This window comes from Monomorium pharaonis, chromosome 4 (genome assembly GCF_013373865.1).
Source record: "Monomorium pharaonis isolate MP-MQ-018 chromosome 4, ASM1337386v2, whole genome shotgun sequence".
Taxonomy (NCBI): Eukaryota; Metazoa; Arthropoda; class Insecta; order Hymenoptera; family Formicidae; genus Monomorium; species Monomorium pharaonis.
The window spans coordinates 15,493,111-15,515,635 of NC_050470.1; the positions used below are offsets into that span (position 1 = coordinate 15,493,111).

At 42.0% G+C, this 22,525-nt stretch overlaps 1 protein-coding gene across 1 annotated transcript; it reads right to left on the minus strand.

Annotated features, from left to right (window-relative positions):
• Nucleotides 1–771: 771 nt before the first annotated feature.
• On the minus strand, nucleotides 772–3,285 carry LOC118645350. The gene has a single exon (XM_036286223.1). The coding sequence runs from the start codon at nucleotides 3,283–3,285 to the stop codon at nucleotides 772–774; it is 2,514 nt and encodes an 837-aa protein (XP_036142116.1).
• Between the last annotated feature and the right edge of the window lie 19,240 nt (nucleotides 3,286–22,525).

Sequence of the window (22,525 nt, forward strand, 5' to 3'; positions counted from 1 at the left end):
TCGACACGGCCGCACGTATAGAGTATATAGAGAAGGACTCGAATCTCGCGTGAAATCTAAAGGCGCGGCTACGTAGTCTTAGTCCGCACTAGCACGGTTTCCTTTCTTAGGAAACGAATCGCTCGTCGCACTCGAAACACTAACACCCAAAATGCTCGAAGAAAAAACTGTCGCTTAATCGATGGCTCGGAAAAGAGTGAGCACTCGTGGCCGGCCGGTCCACAAGCCCCCGCTCCCCGCCGCCGCGCCGCCGGTGGCGCTCGGGAGAAATCGGCGCGTTACGAAGAGAGGACTCGTCCGCGAATGATTGCCGATCGACGTCTCCTCGATCGGCAAATCCCGGGCGAGTCCGCGCCCGCCCAATGTCATTGGGTTTGGCTGTGTTCCAACGGAACATACTCCCCCGCGAGTTGCGAAAGCAATCGGTTAACAATGTACGCTTCGCGAAAGCGATCGACGATGTGTATTATCATTTTGTTACAATGATGCTTGTGTCGGAAGAAATCGCAGTTATTTCTCCGGAAGCAGACAGAGCTGCGTGATATTGCGCTTGTAGACGCCGTTGGAAGTCTTCACTGTTGCCACCCGCGCAATGCCGTCGCTCCCAGGATGCACCTCGAGGATCACGCCCAGTGGCCATCGAGCGCAGGGTAAATTCTTGTCGATAATGATAACTACAGCGTCTTTCCTGAGTGTTCCGTTTGAGTCGTGCCATTTTTGGCGAATCTGTAATTCGTTGAGGTATTCTAGATGCCACCGTCGCCAGAAATCCTATCTGGCTTTCGTAATGAATCGCCAAGTTGAGAGTCGGTTATCTGGAACTAAAGAGAGATCATGATCGGGCAGCATTGTAAGTGGACGCCCGGCCAATAAAATAGCGGGAGTCAGCGCTATCGGGTCATTCGGATCGGATGAAATTGAGCAAAGCGGGCGCGAATTTAGTATTGCTTCGATTTCAATTGCTAGCGTATTGAGTACTTCAAAGGTGAGCAGTTGCTCTTTTATCACGCGTTTAAAATGGTGCTTAAAGGATTTCACCGCCGCCTCCCAGAGCCCGCCAAAATGGGGAGAGAGGGGGGGATTGAAATGCCAGATGATGTTCCTGGCTACCGCGAATGTATTGACAGTGGTTTGAAAAGATTCCGATTGGCATAGGGCGTAAAGTTCGCGAAGTTGATTGTTCGCGCCTACGAAGTTAGTACCGTTGTCGGAGTACACGTGCTCCGGAATGCCTCGGCGACCGATGAAGCGACGAAAAGCCCCCAGAAATCCGTGTTCGTCGATGAAAGGATTTAGTTCGTCGAATCTGGTGCTCTTTCGATAAGGCACTGTGATTTTGCCCGGTTTAGTCTCTCGTGACGTCGTGAGTCGTTTAATTTCGACCGAGAAGTTTTCGCGTTGAATTAATTTTAAAACGCGCAACTCCGCTTCGTGTCGTTCTTTAACGTTAAGCAATTTTCCTGAATTTTCCGGTCTTTTATATTTAACAGGGAGCCATCGTAGACCGCGTGCCACCCCGTTAATTAGCGTGTTATATGATGACGAGCATCGATCGAACTCGCTGCACGGCGTTGCACTCGACTTGAGACAGACGTCACGTTCAGATTCCGATGAGTCGGGAACGTTAACTTCGAGATTCGCGGGCCATTCGGGTTCGGGTAGTGACAGCCACGAAGGGCCATGGAACCACGTTTGATTTTTAACGAAGTCATTTGGAAGTTGTCCTCTAGATAACGCGTCCGCGGGATTATCTCTCGATCCTACGTGTCTCCATTCCGCTGCGTTTCCGATTGTTTGAATTTCGGCTACTCGATTTAATTCAAATACCTTTAAGTTCTGAGGATTCTTTTTAATCCAATGCAGTACGATGGAAGAATCGGACCAAAAAATCACCCTGTTAATTTCGAGATTGAAATTAGTGTGGACTTCCTTATACAATCGAACGAGAGTCAACGCTCCACAGAGCTCGAGACGAGGAATAGTTGAGCTCTTTACAGGCGCGACTCGCGACTTCGCGCATGCTAAGCGAGTTCTCACTTGGTGTGAGTTATAGGAACGGATGTACAAGCAAGCCCCATAACCCCTTTGACTCGCGTCGCAGAAGCCGTGGAGTTCAACTTGAGTCGGGTTATCCATCAACAATCGACGGTCGACGGTTAAATCGCGGATAATTCCTAGTTGACTAGCGAACGATAACCAGGCCGTGTGCAATTCCTGAGGCACCGACTCGTCCCATTCTAATCCGTCTAACCAACATTTTTGCATAATAATTTTCGCGTATAATACTACAGGGCCGAGTAGACCGAGAGGATCAAAAATCTTAGCGATCTCGGACAAGATGTTGCGTTTCGTTACCCTTGCAGTTAAATCGAGTGGTTTCACAGTGAAAATCAGTTCGTCCCGGTTTGAGTTCCATACGACTCCTAATGTTTTTAACACAGCGTTCGGTTCAATCGCGCAATCTAAGTTTAAGATCTTTTCGCTCATATTGTCGAGTGCGTGTTTGTGATTGGAAGCCCATTGTCGGATGTTAAACCCGCTCCGTTGCAAAAGCTCGATGATTTCGTCGCGAATTTCGAGAACCTCGTTAAAAGAATCCGCGCCAGTTAACAAGTCATCTACGTATAAATCGCGTTTCAAAACGTCGCGCGCGCGAGTAAATTTTAATCCTTCGTCGTCGGCAAGCTGTTGGATTGTTCGTATCGCGAGGAACGGCGCGGACGCAACGCCGAACGTTACCGTATTGAGTTCGTATGTTCGAATACCGCCTTCGGTTTCCCAGAAGATTCTCTGAAATTTTCGATCATCCGGATGTATGAGTATTTGACGATACATTTTTTCGATGTCGGCCGTCACTACGTACTTATGCACGCGAAACCGCAATAGGTGATCGAGAAGTTTATCTTGTATCGTTGGCCCGACTAACAACATGTCGTTGAGCGAAATGCCGCGGCTGGTTTTCGCGGAGGCGTCGAATACGGTGCGAATCTTAGTGGTGTTGCTCGATGCTTTAATAACCGCGTGATGCGGCAGGAAGTATCCGTCCTCCGGTTCACCCTCGACTAATGACATATGACCGAGAGATATATATTCGTTCATGACTCTACTGTATTCCGCGTTGACGTGAGGATCTGCCCTGAGCCGCTTCTGAAGGGAATAGAAACGTCGAAGGGCTTGCGAGCGCGAGTATCCGAGATCCGTGTTGTTTGTTCGGAAAGGTAATCTCACGATATAACGCCCGTTCGCGTCACGAATTGTGTTCTTCACGTAATGTGCCTCGCACATCGCATCGTCTGAAAGTTAATCAGGTTTATCTCCTACGTTTTCTATTGTCCAAAATTTTTCTAATTGTGCGGATAACTCTGCTAGCGTGTAACAAGTCCGTTGACTTTTATTATCGCCGCGAATACCCCCCGCAATTACCCATCCTAACCGCGTTTTTTGCAGAATGAGATCGCTGTTGTTTTGTGACAAATTAATTTGTCCGACGCACAACATTGAGAGCGTAGCTCCGGCGCCGATTAAAATGTCGACCGGACGTGGCATATGAAATTGTGGGTCGGCTAGCTGAATGTTTGCCGGAAGTCGAATTAATTCGCGTGGAAATGCTCGATCCGGTATCGAGTTCGCGATCTTTGGGATGGTTAGAAACGTAAGGCTTCGTTCGTAATTGCCTTGTAATGACTGGAAGCTGACCTTAACTTGATGTCGAGACACCGTGCTTATTTCGTCAATTGCGCCTACCGGAATTGCACACGCCTGCATAGGCAATCGTAAAAGGCCTGCGAGCCTTTCCGTGATGAAATGCGCTGTCGAGCACGTGTCCAGCAGCGCTCGCGCGGCCACCGTCCCGCCCCCCGCGTCGCGAACACTCACCACCGCGCTCATCATGAGTTGAGAATTCGGCAACGACGACGCTGTGTTCAGCGAGATGCACTCTAGTCATGTTGATGGGGTACCCTCTGCTTTGGCGTTTGATTGAGTTGGTTTAGAATCGATGTTCGCAATGGGTTTCACGTCGCTTGTCGCGCTCGGCGAATTTCTTTGCGAGTGTAAAAGCGAGTGGTGGAACTTCGGACAGAGTTTGCAATGTGCTGCGTTGCACTTGCCCTCGTGCGCGCGAAGACAATTTCGGCAAAGTTTGTTTTGTCGCGTGAAATCCCAGCGTTCTTGTGTGTTTAATTTCCCGAATGCGAAACATTTGTAAAGAGGATGGTCTCCCTTGCATTTCACGCACGCGCTTGGCGTGTTGAGAACGAGTGCGCGTGTACCCGATCCGACGCGCCGCGCCTTTGTTACCGATGATTGCGAGTCCGCGCGACGCTTGCCGCTCGATTCCTCCCTACGCACATTATCCTGTTCTACCGTACAGAGCCGGAAAGCGGTCTCGTCGAGGAATTTGTAGAATCGTTTCAGATCCGGTAATTCATCGAGGGCTAACGTGTCTTCCCATTTATTCCGAATTCTAACCGGCAATGATCTTTCGAGAATCCTAACAATCATTCGTTCATCGATCTGTATTTGAAGCGTCTCCAACATTCTTAGATGTTGCCGCACGTCGTCAACTAATTTGGAAAGTTCCGCGGAAGTTGCCTTGGGTAACGGTTTGATGTCGAGAATCGCGTCAATGTGTGTCGACACCAACACACGTTTTCTCTCGTACGATTCGACGAGCAACTCCCATGCTTGTTTGTAATTAGCCGCGTCCGCGTCATACATCGATATTTTATTTAACGCGCTGCCCCGTAACGCGTCTTTCAAATAAAGAAATTTAACAAGATCATCGATATCCGCGCGCGTGTCGATCATTGTCAAAAACGTGTTTTTAAATGAGAGCCATTTGTCATGGCTTCCGTCAAATTTGGAAAGTTCGGCCACGGGCAGTTTCAAAAGCTTCTGCCTTTCGAGAAACGTCGATTGTCCCATGACCGGTTGAATCGATTCGTCGGCATTTGGGATGCCTTGGATGCGAGAGGCAATATCGTAATACGCGTCCTGTATTAACGTGAACCTTCCGACGAGTTCGTTTTCCTCGTCCAATTCGATTAATTCTTCATGCAGATTTTTGTATTCGTGAAAAAGGGCAGTGACACGATTTAATCTTAAATTCGCATTTACTTTATTATATTTCCCGTCATTAAATCCGTTCTCTAAGTTCGTTAATTGTGTTTCCATGGACCTAATCTTTCTCGTGATAAACGCGATTCTCTTCTTCGACGCCGCGTCCATGTTGATTCCAATGGCAAACCTTTACGCAAAAGAGAGAAAAAGTCAACCTCCTTTGAAGAAGGAAGGTGAAAGAAGAAAGAAAAAAAAAGAAAACAAAGGAAACTAAGTCTCGGTTCGAAAGACCTTTGTTTTCGTCGCGAAGTCGCTGCGTGTTTTTTCCAAAGAGGGGAGGCGCGCGGGCCCGAACAAGTAAAAACCGGTTGCGCGGGGGAACTACGTGATGGCCGCGCTTCTCGCTATACCACCCTTCCCCCCAAGTACGACGAAGCGCACGTGGCGCGTGGAAGAACGACGCAACGCTCGCGCGCACGCTAGAACATGCTCGAACAGGCAAAGACGAGTCGCACGTGGCGCGCGAAAAAAATGATGTAACGTTAGCGCGCACGCTGGAACATGCTCGAACAGGCAAAACGAGCCGCACGTGGCGCGCGGAAAAATGATGTAATGGCCGCGCAAATGAGATGTCACAGGGATAGTTGTAATTTTAGAAAGATTTAACTTATCTTGTTGCGATTCGTGAAAGCCGCAGACGTCGATGACCATCGGGCGGGAGGCGTCCTGGTGCGGGAGCGACGGCGATGTTGCTGACGTTGAGTCGTTGAAGAGGCGATCTGCACCACTGATGACGGTCGTTGTGTGTGTAGCGCGATTACACGTGTATCGTCACGTTCACACCGTTTTATCTCGTTGCACTAGCTCGCACCTCACAGGAGGCACCAAAATGTACGACCGCGCGTGTGTCGTATTCCCGCCGTTCGAATCCCCTTCGATCGGCGAGATAGTTTGATTGGGATATTCAAGTGGGAACTTTTTTATTTAAATTAAAAGACTGTAATTAGGGCGAACCCAAGGAGGAAAATCCGAGCCCGCAAATGCGAGCCCGGCAAAAACCCCCTGCAAAGTTTATTTTAAGAAATATTACACTGAGCTCAGTACACAAAGACAAAAAAAACGATAAAGATATTACGAATTAGAGGTGCGAGCGTTACGTCTTTGAGAGCGTGAAATTACGTCTAAGAAATGTGTATGTACGCGAGTCGGACCACAATGATCGCGACGCAAGTGGGGAAGTTCGATCCCCGGAAGTCGGATCCCAATGATCGCGACGCAAGTGGGGAAGTTCGATCCCCGGAAGTCGGATCCCAAGGATCGCGACGCAATTGGGAGGCTCGGCTCCCTCGCGGGCCGGCTATCGACACGGCCGCACGTATAGAGTATATAGAGAAGGACTCGAATCTCGCGTGAAATCTAAAGGCGCGGCTACGTAGTCTTAGTCCGCACTAGCACGGTTTCCTTTCTTAGGAAACGAATCGCTCGTCGCACTCGAAACACTAACACCCAAAATGCTCGAAGAAAAAACTGTCGCTTAATCGATGGCTCGGAAAAGAGTGAGCACTCGTGGCCGGCCGGTCCACAAGCCCCCGCTCCCCGCCGCCGCGCCGCCGGTGGCGCTCGGGAGAAATCGGCGCGTTACGAAGAGAGGACTCGTCCGCGAATGATTGCCGATCGACGTCTCCTCGATCGGCAAATCCCGGGCGAGTCCGCGCCCGCCCAATGTCATTGGGTTTGGCTGTGTTCCAACGGAACATTGGTGCTTATAAACAATTTAAAGGGTTGAAACCCTTTAAAAATTGAGAGTTTATGTTTTTCCTCGATATATCTCGTAAACTAAACAAAGTATCAAAAAATGTTTTATACAAAAGTTTTACAGCATAAATACTTCTATTTAACTATGCCGTTTATTAAAAAAATTTTTTTTTTCATAATTTACTCTTTATACCTTTCCTATTGAATTTCTGTTCAACCTTCCTGTTGAATATTTATTGCATCGAAATTTAAATTTTCATGAAATTCGGCACAAATGTAGAGGAGGGCAATACATGAATTTTGAAAATTTTAATTGGTGCTCAAAAACGGTTTAAAGGGTTACAACCACCCTTTAAAAGTTGAGATATTTTTTCGCTATATTTCGTAAACTTAACGAAACATCAAAAAATGTTTTCTACAAAAGTTGTACAGTATAAATATTTCTATTTAATTACGCTGTTTATTAAAAAATAACTTTTAATAAAAAATGTTTCTAATAAAAAAATTTTTAATAAAATTGACTTTTATGTATCTAGCATAAAGTAATTATATTGTCTTATACTACGTACTGGCCATTTTTTCCAATATTTCACGGCTTTTCTTATAGTTATTATTTAAAATTTCGTTTTCTGGTTCACAATTATTCTCATTATCAGGTTCACAATTATCATTATCATTTTCTACAAATCTTTTCTTTTTATCTGTTACAAATTCTAGGTCACTTAAATTCATTTCCCAATAATTTTGAAATTCCAAAGCAGTATCAGTGTGTAGCAATACAACAAATGCTACATTATTTGTTATAATATCCTGTATCGCTTCATATAATTGTATTTCTCTTCTATTTATAGGCGTTGGGGAAGTATGTGTAATTTGAAATAAAACATATTAAGAACAATTGCAACATTTATGTGTAACATTATGCTTTGTTTGATTAAAAATTTAAACAATTTAACAGAATAATCAAGCACACGTTAGACGTCACTTAATACTGAAAATGACGTAACATTATTAAGATACAAAATTACTATTAATACGTGATTTCTATTTCATATATGATGCATATCGTGACGACATGACGAATATAAAATATGAAAATGAAATATGTGACATAGACAGAATTAACACTATGTGAAAACGACGTAACTATTCTAATATTCCGCAACTGTCACATAAAAAATAATACATACAGAAATGCAGTTAATATAAATATATAGTATTATAACATAGATAATATACACATAGATAATATAAATAGAACGTAGTATACGATAGTATAATTACTTTATAAATGCTAGATACATAAGAGTCAATTTTATTTAATTCTTTTTTTTAATAAAAAAATGTAAATTAAATTTTTTGTTTTTGAAAAATAAACAGCGTAGTTAAATGGAGGTATTTATACAACTTTAATCTAAAACATTTTTTGATGTTTTATTAAATTTACGAGATATATCGAAAAAAGGTAAAAATGTCTCAACTTTTCAAGAATGATTTTAACACTTTAAACCGTTGAGCACCAATTAAAATTTTCTAAATTCATGTATTGCCCCCCTCTACATTTGTGCCGAATTTTACTGAAATCAAAATTTTGATGCAATAAATATTTAACATAGGGAAGGTATAAAGGGTAATTAAAAAAAAATTTTTTTAATAAACAGCATAGCTTACTAAGCTTAAAACAAATTTTTTGATATTTTGTTTAGTTTATGAGATATATCGAGAAAAGGCAAAAATCCTCAATTTTTGAAGGGTGATTTCAACTCTTTAAAACCATTTATAAGCACCAACTAAAAATTTTTTAATTCTTGTATTTTCCCCTCTACATTTATGCAAAGTTTTATTAAAATCAAAATTTTCGGATTTGCATGGTTTCCTTGTTAGTAAGATTTAGTTTAAGATCGCTCTTAACAGCATATTCAAATATGGCATTTACATTCTTTGAGATCGATTCAAGGCCACGAAGAACATCCATGGGAGAGCAAGAAATATAAATTTGCAAGTCATCAGCAAAGAGTATGTGGTTTGAGAAGGATAAGACATTACTAATATCATTAATAAAAAGAGAGAATGGGAGCAGAACCAAGCACGGAACCTTGAGGAACACCAAGAGAGGTTGAGAGCCATTCAAAGCAATTTCCGACGAGAGAGAGAGAGAGAGAGAGAGAGAGAGAGAGAGAGAGAGAGAGAGAGAGAGAGAGAGAAATAAAGAGAGTATGCGTGCGTGTGTAGGAACGTCTCCCCCACCCCACCCTATAACGCTCTCTCAATCTCTCTCTCTCTCTCTCTCTCTCTCTCTCTCTCTCTCTCTCTCTCTCTCTCTCTCCCTCTCCTCCCCCCCCCTCTCTCTCTTTCTCTCTCTTTTACACAAACACGGCATACACACACATCGCATGTAGCAATTAGCTGGTTGCAGCGTCCGATGATCGGCGATTCAAAACAACTTTTGGTCATTACAGTTATTTTATCGTAAAATTTCAATTCAAAACATTGATTAAATTACACAGGCACACAAAAAAAGTGGATGGTCCGGCAGACCAGACTAGTCAATTCTTATGTATTTTGACCTGCTGAATCCGAATCCAAGGTCAGAATTACAAAGTTGACTCGTATTTCCTAACCTCAATAAGAATTTTTTTTCAATTGCTGGTCTGGCGGACCAGACTAGTCTATTCTTATGTATTTCAAACCACTGAATCCAAATTCAATATCAGAATTGCTAAATTGTCTCATTTTTCTCTAATCTCAAAAAAAAAACACCTTGTAAAAGCAGTTTGGGTCACAAATGTCTAATCCAGAGTGTGCAGGTTTGCGTAACCACATTATCTGGAGAAAATTCAATACGTATGACAAGTCTAAGCTTCTGTGAATGAATAGCGTGTAAAATTCACTCCCTTTTTCTATTATATACAACACATTTATTTTCGAAGGTTTGGATTAATGAACAAACTAAAACCTGGATGTTACAAGTCTGATGAATGGAGACTATTCATCGATACTTCTAAGAGAAGCTTGAAAGCAGTGTTGCTGCACAATACTAATGTATATGCCTCCATTCCTGTAGCGCACTCGGTAGTGATAAAAGAAGAGTACACAAACCCGAAAACAGTTCTTGAAAAAATTAAATATACAGAACATAGATGGCATGGAGATTTAAAAATTCTCACCATATTATTGGGTCAACAATCAGGTTACACAAAAAATCCGTGCTTCTTATGTGAGTAGGATTGTAGAGATCGAACGAACCATTACATAAGAAACGAATGGCCGACAAGGACGTCTTTGCAACCTGGGTCTAAAAACATCATAAACGAACCGTTAGTTAAGCCTTCAAAAGTTCTTCTTCCACCTCTTCATATCAAATTAGGACTCATGAAACAATGGGTAAAAGCTCTGAATAAAAAATGTGAATGCTACCAGTATTTACAGGAAAAATTTTCCTACATCTTTGATGCAAAATTGTGAGAAGGAATTTTCGATGGACTTCAAATACATAAAATGTTGAAAGACGACAATTTTGTCACCAAAATGAATAAAGACGAAAGAGCAACATGGCTGAGTTTCAAAGGTGTCACAGAAAATTTTCTAGAAAACCACAAAGGTCAAGATTACAGACAAAGGATGGCGGAAATGATGGAGAACTATAGAAAATTAGGTTGCTTAATGAATTTTAAGTTGCATTTCTTGGATTCTCATATCGACTACTTCCCAAAAAATCTAGTTGATTATAGTGAAGAACAGGATTATAGTGAAGAACAGGAAGAAAGATTTCATCAGGACATCAAGGAAATGGAGAATCAATATCAAGGTAAGTAGGATGTGAACATGATGGCTGATTTCTGCTGGACGCTCAAACGAGATGTCTCTGTGAAAGGAAAGAAACGTAAGAGAAAGCTTTTGCACAGAATCTTTGAAAATAAAAAAATTAGATACAATAGAAATAGGGAGTAAATTTTCTACGCTATTTATTCACAAAAGCTCAGACTTGTCATACGTATTGAATTTTTACCGTGTAATGTAGTTATAGCCTGCACGGTCTGGATTATACATTTGTGACCCAAACTATTTTTACAAGGCGTTTTTTTGAGGTTAGAAAAAAATGAGCCAATTCAGCAATTCTGACCTTGAATTTGGATTTAGTGGGTCAAAATACATAAGAATAGACGAGTCTAGTCCGCCGGGTCAACATTAAAAAAAAAATTTTAAGGTTAAAGAAAAATAAGAACCAATTCAACAATTTTGACCTTGGATGTAGATTTAGCGGATCAAAATACATAAGGATAGACTAATCTGGTCCGCCGGAGCAACATTAAAAAAAATTTTTTTTGAGGTTAGGAGAAAATGAGCTAATTCAGAAATTCTGACATTGGATTTGAATTCAGCGGGTCAAAATACATAAGAATTGATTCGTCTAGTCTGCCGGACCAACCACTTTTTTGTGTGCCTGTGTTATTAACGAAGTTATTAAATAAAATATAAATGAGTGGTCATATTACCACCTTCTCCTCTAATGTTTTTTTAATGCATTTTCCGCTATAGTCAGTTTTTTAAATTTATTATTATTTATTATTTTTATTTAATATATATTTATTTTTATTTATTAACGTTGTTTATTATTATTTGTTTATGTTCATTTTTCATACTTTAATTTATTGTTGCTTATTTATTATAAATAAAATATCTAGATGTCAGGTCCATACATCAACGTGGAAAAAATAAAAAAAGTAATGGACGCCAAAGTACGTCAGAATTTGAAGTTTATCACCATGCGCAATCAAATTTTAGATACGTGTGCTGATCGAGGTAAATATATTAGTGAAATATAAATTTAATAGATATGATAAAAATAAATTTATAGAAATTAAAGAAACCTTTATTATTAGGTTGTGTTTAAGTCAAACCGGGACTTTTGAGTTTACAAAATAAAAGAACAAATATTAAGGAGCGGAAACTTGCATTTATCCTTCAATACACTTCCTGCTACACCCACACATCCATCCCAGCACCTAACCAATATCTGGAAAGCCTCAGTATAGAAAAATCTGTTATTACATCTGGACAACTTTAGGAGAGCTCGCTTTACTTCATCAGGAACTTCTTTAGGGATCCACAGATGGAAACAAAGTGGAAGTTCCATTTGTTTTTCGACGTACTCCATGCTGTATTTGTACATTTATCCCAGCGTTTAGCTGATACCTGGAAGGCTTTGTTATTGCGTCTGAGCTGTTCTGGGACAGCCTGCTTTACTTCGTCATTGGTGCTGAAATGGCTCCAAGAAACTCCTTTCCGAGTAATTTCCACCAGTTTGAATCCCTAAAGGAGTTCCTCGGAGGTCCCCATTTTAGTACTGATGACGAAGTGAAGCAGGCTATCTTAAAATGGTTCGGACGTGATGGCCGATCTTTCTATGCCGAGACTTACTAGGCATTGGTTGGGCGCTGGGATCGATGAGTGGGTGTAACATAGGAGTGTATCGAGGAATAAATGCAAGTTTCGGTTTCTTGATATTGATTCTTTTATTTTGTAAACTCAGAAGTCCCGGTTTAACTTTAACCACCCACGTATTCCTTACATATATTGCAGTAATTAACTTCAGCCACACTAAACTTATTCAAAAATTGCTATGTAATTATTGTGTGATTATGTATATGTACATTAATAATTAAAAATTAATTGTACTAATTTTTTAAAAATACGAATTTTTAGTATTAATTTATAATAATTTGGCATTTTATTATTAATATATTATATTATACAATTACAAGTAAACTGTATTTAAATTCGTGTTACCACTTTAATGATATTCGTATATATATCTTTTCAGTTAAAAGCAAGACTGATGAATGTGAAGTAACTTTGAAGTTCTATCTGTGCATAATTGCAGAAATAAAACGCAAGGAAAGTTGAAGAATAATGTAAAAAATAGCATAATATATTAGAATTTATAAAAAATTACTAAATTTTATTTACAATTTAATAAACAAATAGAAACAATCTGTTCTCTCCTACATATCCATGTTATGACAAACATACAATTACTTTTTTAAGAAAAGATTTCGTCTATCCAAATAACACTAAACGTAATTCTGCAATAATGATAAGACACAGTAAATATTCACAAGTCAGCTTCTCTTAACCACTTCATCGGCATTGACGTCATATGGCGCGGAAAATATGTGTGCCCCAGGGGGCATTAACGCCATATGGCGCACATCGTTTATTTTTTAATTGGCTGAATCGATTTGCATGAAAATTGATATCCAAAAATTTTTTGTGTCGCTGAATATGAATCCAAAGTCCAAACTCCAAAATTTAAAATGGCGGACCAAAAATGGCGGACCCAATATAATTTTTCGATTGTTATGAAAACTGGTATCTAAGGGTTTTTTGGGTCGCTGAATACGAATCCAAAGTCAAAACACCAAAATTCAAAATGGCGGACCCAAAATAATTAAATTTTTACGATTGTTATGAAAGCTGGTATCTACACGGAAAAAAGTTTGGCACTACAGAAGAACTAACTAGTGCAACAGCTGTACAAAATAAGAGGGCGCTGTTGCACTCTCCCTTGGCATAGCAACTCTCTCAGTTTGGGAGCTCTGGTGCCCCAATTTCGCACTGCAGCAGTCCCAACCTTAAAGTGCAGTGATTGCCCCATCAGGGTGAGGAGAACAGTTCTCCCAGCGCTTAGTGCTGCCAGTTACTCAAAACCGGCACTCTGCAGTCCTAAATACGATGTGGCGCTGCACTACCACCTATGATACAGCAGTAGTGCCAAACTTTTTTCCGTGTAGGGGTTTTTTGGGTCGCTGAGTACGAATCTAAAGTCAAAACTCCAAAATTCAAAATGGCGGACCCAAAATAAACCCAAATTTAGCAAAACCTTTGTATTATGAATTTTATTCAAATAAATTAAATTAAAATATTTTCGGTCCGCCATATTAAATCCGCGATTTTGAATTTTAAAATTTTGATGTCTGATTTGTAATCAACGACCCCGAAAGCTTTTAGATACAAAATATGAATTTTGATTACTTTGAATTGCGATTACTTTTTTTTTGCCCACAGGGGCACGAACAGTGAAATTTCGCCTGCCGAAGTGGTTAAGGCCGATAATCTTGATATACGTTAACGAAGTCATTTTTCTGAGTAACCTTAACAAGGTTTTAGACGTCGCTCATGCTTTGTTATAAAATTATAATAAAATAAAATGTTTTCGATGTTATAAACGGAACAGTGTTTGCATATTTATGTTATTTTTCCTGTTAAGGGGCTACACCCAAAAATTAAAAAAAAATGGATTTTTCGTTTTTTGCATATTCGTAAAGTATAAGGTCTTGAGAATATCCCCTGCAAGTTTCAAAGTGATTCCTTGAAAATTGTCGGAAATATAGCGAGAAAGGTCCAAGCGCGTTCGACGATGCTGGGGTGCAATGGGCGCCTTCTAGTCCTTCGCAGCAGGTAGTTTATGCAAGAATATTACGCCGGCAAGCTAGAATCGAAGCCTTTGATGCCGCTACATCTGGGGAGGGTTCACTGTATAGCCCTGGAGTGGATGACTCCATGTAAGTTTGAAAAAAAGTTATCTACGTTTTAACCAAATGTCAAACACTAAACGCGTTTTTCTCGAAACTATGTTTTCAAAACGCGTGCCAAAAATATCTCGAAAACGGCTGGACCGATTTACTTGAAATTTGGAGGGCTTAATATACACAAAAAAGGCAGTCTTTATCGTGGCGGTTTTTTTAAAGCTCTTACTTTTTTTTAAGTTAAAAAATGACCGATTTTTATCCTAAAAAATCACTTTTTTTTGTAAACGGCCGTTATTTTGTCAAAAATTGATATTTTAAAAATCGACGACGATAAAGATTAGATAATATCATTCAGTTTAAGAAAATTCTAGGTTGGTCTGTTTCAGATAAGTCCTGTACGAGCTGCAATTGGCACCGCGGAGCACCTTTTTTCAACAAGATCTTGCGACGAGGATATCTCCGTCATTTTTTATTATTTTTAGTTCAAATTTATTCTGAAACATGTTCTAAGAATGTATTTTAAAGTAAAGAAAACTAGGATTAATTACTTACATTTCGAAAAAAAAATCAAGAAAAAGGCCTATTTTTTACGTCTCTGGGTGTACGTAGTCCCTTAAAGGTTGAACAGCGGAACAGGAAATTTTAGCTGTCGCTCGTTGTTCCATTCCACGTGGATTTACGACTTTTTGTGCGAAGCGAGATCCACCGTTATTTTCGGTGCTTACATCCTACAACTATGTCGATAAATGAATATTCTGCTTCACATAGGTTTCGATTTTCAATACAGTGCGACGTGATTTCCGATCGCGTTAACAACTTCGTCGCACAATTTTTCTTTAACTCTTAGTTGGGCGCCAGGCGCGGAAATCCGCGCCGCACAAAACTCACAAAGCTCTCGGTACACGACGGCTAAATGCCTGCTAGTCCGTCTCTACACGAAGTGGCAGAGGGGCGAGGTTCTTTCGTTTTGCGGAACAGGAGAGGAGATGTCTCGTATTAAATACTTAGTGAATTAATAAATATAAGAATAATATATTGCAAGTCGAATGTTAACAAATGTAAACGAAGGATATATGATAGCCATCAAACATTTTTCTAGCCTATGATTGTCTCGTAACTCGACATAAAATTCGCAATATACGGAAAATTCCTAACGCTAAATGCTACGCTCGAAATTTAACTGTAATTCCGTTATCGATACAACGCTTTTTGCTTTAACGGCGTCTGGGATAGACTTTCGACTCAGTACGCGTATTTCCAAAGTTCTCGTTTACGGAGTCTCGCTTCGGTACCATGCGTATGACTCGTGTACTCTCGGTATGCTCAAACGGCGGGTGAATTCCGGTAAGAAACGCTCTACGTACTATCCCGTAGCTACACTACTCCTTACAATCTGACTGTCGGCTCAACATATTTCCCGAGGGAGGAAACGATAGGCGAAGGTGTTATATCTAGGAGACGGAGATCGACACGGCCCTTCTTTACGGTGACTCTAACCTCGGTAAATTTAGTCCGCGATTACTCTCAATTCTCCCACCGAACGCTCGGTAGGGCAATTTGTCGATGATTTCTCGCGAAATGCCGGGCCGGACAATTGGCGACTCATTTCCTCTGCCAAATATTGATGAAATATTGGAAAAATTATAATTAGGAAACGCCAAATATTTCACGACGCTAGACTTATCGTCAGGGTATCACCAGATACCAATGGCCGAGCAAGATAAGCCGAAAACAATTCTCAACATCGTATTGACACTACGAGTATAATTGGATGCCGTTCGGACTTAAAAATGCGCCAGCCACATTCCAGAGGCTAAAGAATTCAGTGCTTACTGGAATGCAAGGACTTAGATACCTCGTATATTTAGATGACATTGTAATATACGGCTCAAGTCTACAGGAGCACAACAAGCGCTTAGAAAAAGTGCTACTACGCCTACGGGAAGCTAATCTAAAGTTACAACCCGATAAGTGCGAGTTCCTCCGAAAAGAGGAAAATTACCTAGGCCACATTATTTCTGAGGACGGGATAGCACCCGATCCCAGAAAATTGCAGGCAATAAAAGATTTCCCGGAACCGCGCAAGGTCAAGGATATTCAATCCTTCATCGGATTTGCCGGTTACTGCCGAAAATTTATCAGCGACTTTTCCAAAATTGTTAAACCAATGACGAAGCTAACTAAGAAAACCGAAAAGTTTGTCTGGACTACCGAACAGCAGATAGCGTTCGATACATTAAAAGAAAAGTCGATGACGACACTCGTGCTACAATATCCGGATTTCACAAAGGAATTCTACGTGATCACGGATGCTTCCGACTATGCAATCGGAGCAGTCCTGTCACAGGGAGCGGTAGGTAGCGACCGTTCCATTGCTTAAGCCGAGTATTAAATCGCGCGAAGCAAAATTATAGCACTACCGAAAAAGAGTTGCTAGCCATTGTGTAGGCTGTCAAACATTTCCGCCCACATGTATACGGCGTAAAATTCAAGATAGTGACGGACCATAAGCCACTCACATGACTGTTTAGTGTAAATGACCTCGGATCACGATTGATTCGGTGGCGACTAAAATTATAAGATTATGATTATGAAATCATACACAAAGCCGATTGAGCAAACGCGAATGCCGACGCGCTAAGTCGAAACGTGAAGCGGAAGAATCTCGCGCTCGAAGAGGACAATGTACACACACAATTAAGCACGCCGATAAAAAATAACGAAAGTATACAGGAGTATACTGAAGAAGAAAAGAAACAAATTTTATACGAGTATCACGATGCCCCCACAGGAGGACATCAAGGAATCGAGCGAACAATAAAAAGAATACGCCTATTGGCATGGATTAACAGCCGACGTAGAGAGATACGTAAAGAAATACGAATTCTGCCAGAAGAACAAACTCTCTCGCACAATTAAAGCACTGCTAGTTATCATCGATACACCAAGCCGACCATTTGAAAAATGCGCGCTGGATATCGTAGGACCCTTAACCTTAACAAAAAACGAAAATCGGTATTTGCTAACATTTCAGGACCACCTAACGAAATTTAGTAAGACTATGTCCCTTCCTAACCAAGAAGCGAATACCGTAAGTAAAGCATTCGTGACGAAAATCGTTCTAGAATATGGAATTTCGGAATGCATATTAACAGATCAGGGAATAATTTTATAAGCGAAGTATTTAAGAATACTTGCAGACTACTCAAAATAAAGAAGATACAGACGACAGCTCATCACCCTGAGAGCAATGGCATATTAGAAAAATCGCATCGAACCTTAGCAGAGTATCTAAGGCATTTTATTAATAAAGATCAAACGGACTGGGACGAGTGAATTCCGTACGCTAACTACACTTATAATACCACCCCCCACACCGCAACAGAGTATACCCCCTTCGAATTAATTTACGGCCATCCCCCCGAGTTACCGACAGCGCTAGCTAAGCCGCCTAAAAAGACATATAGCTACAAAGACTATGCGCTCGAGCTACGGGAGAGATTACGTGTCACTAATAGCATCGCCAAAGATAACATAAGGGATGAAAAACAAAAGTCGAAGGACTATTACGACCGATCTGTAAAGGAAACCAATTATAAAATTGAATTGGCGATAAAGTCCTACTCTTCGACGAAACGCTTCGCCGAGGGCGTTTTAAGAAATTGGACGCGCAATAGACCGGACCCTATACTATTACCGAAAAGCATTCGCACGTCAATTACACGGTGAAAAGAGGAAGACGGATAATTCGCGTACATGTAAATTGCATTAAACCATTTATCGAAGAGTAACGCGAAAAAAAAAAGAGAGTAGAAACAATTATATACACACATTCACATACACATGCTTACGCATATATATATATATATATATAAAAGAGAGAATAAACTCACTAGGCCAAGAAGCCACCAGCCGGAATAATCCATTCCGCACATAATTCAAATAGTAAAAACAAAAAAAAAAGGGGAACAAACACTGTACACTACACTTAAACTATAAACTAACAACTAAGGGAGGGACGAAGCTTCAGTTATTATTCCTCCGTCTCCCCACCCTACCCTTCTGAGGAGTCCTCACAGCGTTCCTCCAAGAAACCAAAATCACGTCCCCACTCCTCCTCAGAGTCAGAAAACTGCTCTAACAAATGGTCAACAAGACCCCGGGGCGGAGGAACCACGAAAGGGTCGCCTTCATGATTTGGCCCCTCGTCCTCTCCCTCAGACTTCTCTCCGTCAGAGGAAACGACATCCCGTTCCTCCTCGTCCGAGGCATCCTCACATAAAATTGTAACGACCGTTTTTCGCGCGGAGGCTTTAGCTCGTCGGAAAAAGGTCAGGGCGAAAAAGGCTCAGAGACAGCAGAAATGCAATGGATAACTGGACGATACACTTTATTGCTTATTTTATAATACAGATAGGTTCGCGGATATTTACAACGCGGGGGGAATTATATACAGAGGTTGATGTTATACACAGTGAGATCTTCGGCGATCAGTAACCGTGCGCGTGACAGTCAGCCGATCAGCTGCTTGGTACGGTGGGATGTCCGCGGCGCGCGGTGTGGCAGGCGGCGCGTGTAGCGAGCCCGACGTTCGGGCTTGGTGGCCAGCGGGCGCGCGGTGCGGAAGCGGGTGTCTCGCGTCCCGAAGTTTTCCCGTGAATTGTTGCGGCAATTCTTTGAATCGCGGCTTGGTTTTGCGGAACGGCGTCGGCCCCGAGTACGCTCGGGGGGAGACGGAGAACACTCCGTGCCGGTTACCGGACCGTGAGGATGTGGTTGGGAAGGATTTTTGCTAACTGCCGAGAGCTCTCGGCGGAGACAGAGCACGCTCTACCCCCGTTGTTTGCTTAGCGAGGAGGGAAACAAGACGAGCTAGGCCGAGAACTCGCGGCGATGACGGAGAACACTCCACCGTTTTTCTTAGCTCGTAAGGTTTTCTCTTCTCGTCGGAGCGAGTCGGACGGGATAACGAGAAGTGATCTTTATCGCTGCCGGGCGGCCTTATATATGGTCCCCGGCAGCGACTCGGGAGTCTTCGGGACTCCTCGGTCTCCTCTCGGTTACATCTCCCCTCGGGCCGGGATGCTGGTTCGAGAGGAGGGAGGCGAAGCGCCTCCGAGATGCGCGTCATCTCGGTGGCGTGGAGTGCTTATTACGGGCACGCTTTGCCCGTTTCTTGGCCCGGCGGATGATCGGCCAGGCCTCGCGGTCGCTGTTCGTCGCTTAGGAACGCGGTTCGTTACAAAATAATATCGCCAGATTTAGGCGACGGGAGCGGTGATGATGGCACTAGAAACTTTATTTTTTACACTCTCAAACTCTTCGCAAACCGTAAGAAATAAAAAAAAATATCTCGCACGACAGCTCGGACAAGACTGAGAGCAGTCAAAGATAGTCGACCAAAAGACGACTGCAATAATAGCTGAGATAGATAAACATTACACCTTTCTCGCGCACAATTAAAGAAGAGCATAATGTCGACGAGATAAAATAATGCTGATAAATAAGATGCAAGGTAGTAATGATAAACCACCTTGCAGGGGACTTCTCACATGTATCTACCTAGTGACAACAGTTCAAGGAAGCGACACGCCGCACAGTGGTCCAAACGAACAATATACTGTTCAAAATAGGCTACAGGTCGTATTTTTTAACCGATTTGCATGATCCTTGGACAGAAATACTCGGAAATAAATTCTAAAGAAAACTGTGAAAGCCGATTTTTTAATTTCTTTGTTTATGCAAAAATATTTAAATAAATAAAGTGATAAATTAACATTTTTCAACTCAATTATTCTTTATCTGGCTACAAACGAGATTTTGTGTTTTGTATTTGGTTTGTGCGTGTGCGTGCGTGCGTGTGTGTGTGTGTGGGTGTGTGTGTGTGTGTGTGTGTGTGTGTGTAATGGAGATCAGGACTCTGAGGTTCGTCAATTCCCCAGTATTTTTTGACTCCAAACCCTCTCCGTTACATATGTGTGTGTGTGTGTGTGTGTGTGTGTGGAGTGGCACCCGTTTGGCCACGTCAATATTGGCCACGGTCCCGATTGGCCACGTCAATATTGACCACGTCAATATTGGCCACGTCATTATTGACCACGTCATTATTGGCCACGTCATTATTGCCCACGCGTCATTATTGCCCACGCGTCATTATTGGCCACGTCATTATTGGCCACGCGTCATTATTGGCCGCGTCATTATTGGCCACGTCATTATTGGCCACGTTAATATTGGCCACGCGTGATATTGCTCACGTCAATAATGGCCACGTCAATATTGGCCACGCGTAAATATTGACCACGTCATTATTGCCCACGCGTCATTATTGCCCACGTCACTATTGACCACGCGTCATTATTGCCCACGCGTCATTATTGCCCACGTCAATATTAATCAATTTTTTTGCTTAGCGTGGAAAGTTGCAAACCCATGTGGTGCCGAGAAATGCTTTGCACACACACACACACACGGGGGGGTGCAAGGGGGGCCTTCGGCCCCCCCTCCCGCACCCACCCCGTCCAAGCCGCAAACCCATATACAGTAATGACGTGGGCAATAGTGACGCGTGGTCAATAATGACGTGGTCAATATTGACGCGTGGCCAATATTGACGTGGCCATTATTGACGTGGGCAATATTGACGTGGTCAATAATGACGCGTAGCCAATAATGACGTGGCCAATAATGACGCGTGGCCAATAATGACGTGGCCAATAATGTCGCGTGGGCAATAATGACGTGGGCAATAATGACGCGTGGGCAATAATGACGTGGGCAATAATGACGCGTGGCCAATATTGACGTGGGCAATATCACGCGTGGCCAATATTGACGTGGCCAATATTGACGTGGTCAATAATGACGCGTGGCCAATAATGACGTGGCCAATCCACCCCGTGGTCAATAATGACGTGGCCAATATTGACGTGGTCAATATTGACGTGGTCAATATTGACGTGGCCAATATTGACGTGGCCAATCGGGACCGTGGCCAATATTGACGTGGGCAAATAGGACGCTCCCTGTGTGTGTGTGTGTATGTGTGTGTGTGTGTGTTGTAAACAATTTCTAACTTATTTCTACAAAAGAAATGTTTTTTGAAATATTTCTATCTTATTGTATTCAACAATATCAAATAAAAACTGACTGATACGAGTCAGCCTTCATTTGATATTGTTGAATACAATAACATAGAAATATTTCAAAAACATTTCTTTCGTAGAAATAAGTTAGAAAATTGTTTACAACACACACACACACACGCACGCACGCACGCACACACACACACACGCACACATATATAACGGAGAGGGTTTGGAGTCAAAAAATACTGGGGAATTGACGAACCTCAGAGTCCTGATCTCCATTACATACCACACACACACACACACACACACATGTAACGGAGAGAGTTTGGAGTCAAAAAATATTGGGGAATTGACAAACCTCAGAGTCCTGATCTCTATTACACACACACACACACACACACACACACGCGCGCGCGCGCGCGCGCGCACACGCACACGCACACGCACAAACCAAATACAAAACACAAAATCTCGTTTGTAGCCAGATAAAGAATAATTGAGTTGAAAAATGTTAATTTATCACTTTATTTATTTAAATATTTTTGCATAAACAAAGAAATTAAAAAATCGGCTCTCACAGTTTTCTTTAGAATTTATTTCCGAGTATTTCTGTCCAAGGATCATGCAAATCGGTTAAAAAATACAACCTGTAGCCTATTTTGAACAGTATATTGTTCGTTTGGACCACTGTGCGCCGTATCAAGTGGAAAAATTCACCCATCATCCGGGGATATACTATAAAAAAATAGGAAGACTCCGACAAATTGAATTGCAATGGAAATTAATAATTAAAATAAACACTGCGTCTTTATCAAAAAGACTAACGCAAATTGAAAAATATGTTGTTACGTCCGGCCGATTTTTCTCGCCGGCCGTCACGAATTTGGCAAGAATCGTGCCTCGCGATGACGCGTCACCATGGTAACGCAAACGCCAGCGGATTCACGCGCTCTCGGTGCCGGGCCCGGGCGATCACGCATTGCGAGCATGCGGCCCGCGCTGCATTAATTAAAAACGGTAATTTTTAACGAACCGCATTAGATATCGCGAAAACGCAAAAAGGGGAGTAATCCTCCTCCTAGCCGG

Bases quoted from the DNA above. Each gene is read 5' to 3' on its own strand.
- LOC118645350 (XM_036286223.1), bottom strand. From the start codon at position 3,285: ATGTGCGAGGCACATTACGTGAAGAACACAATTCGTGACGCGAACGGG.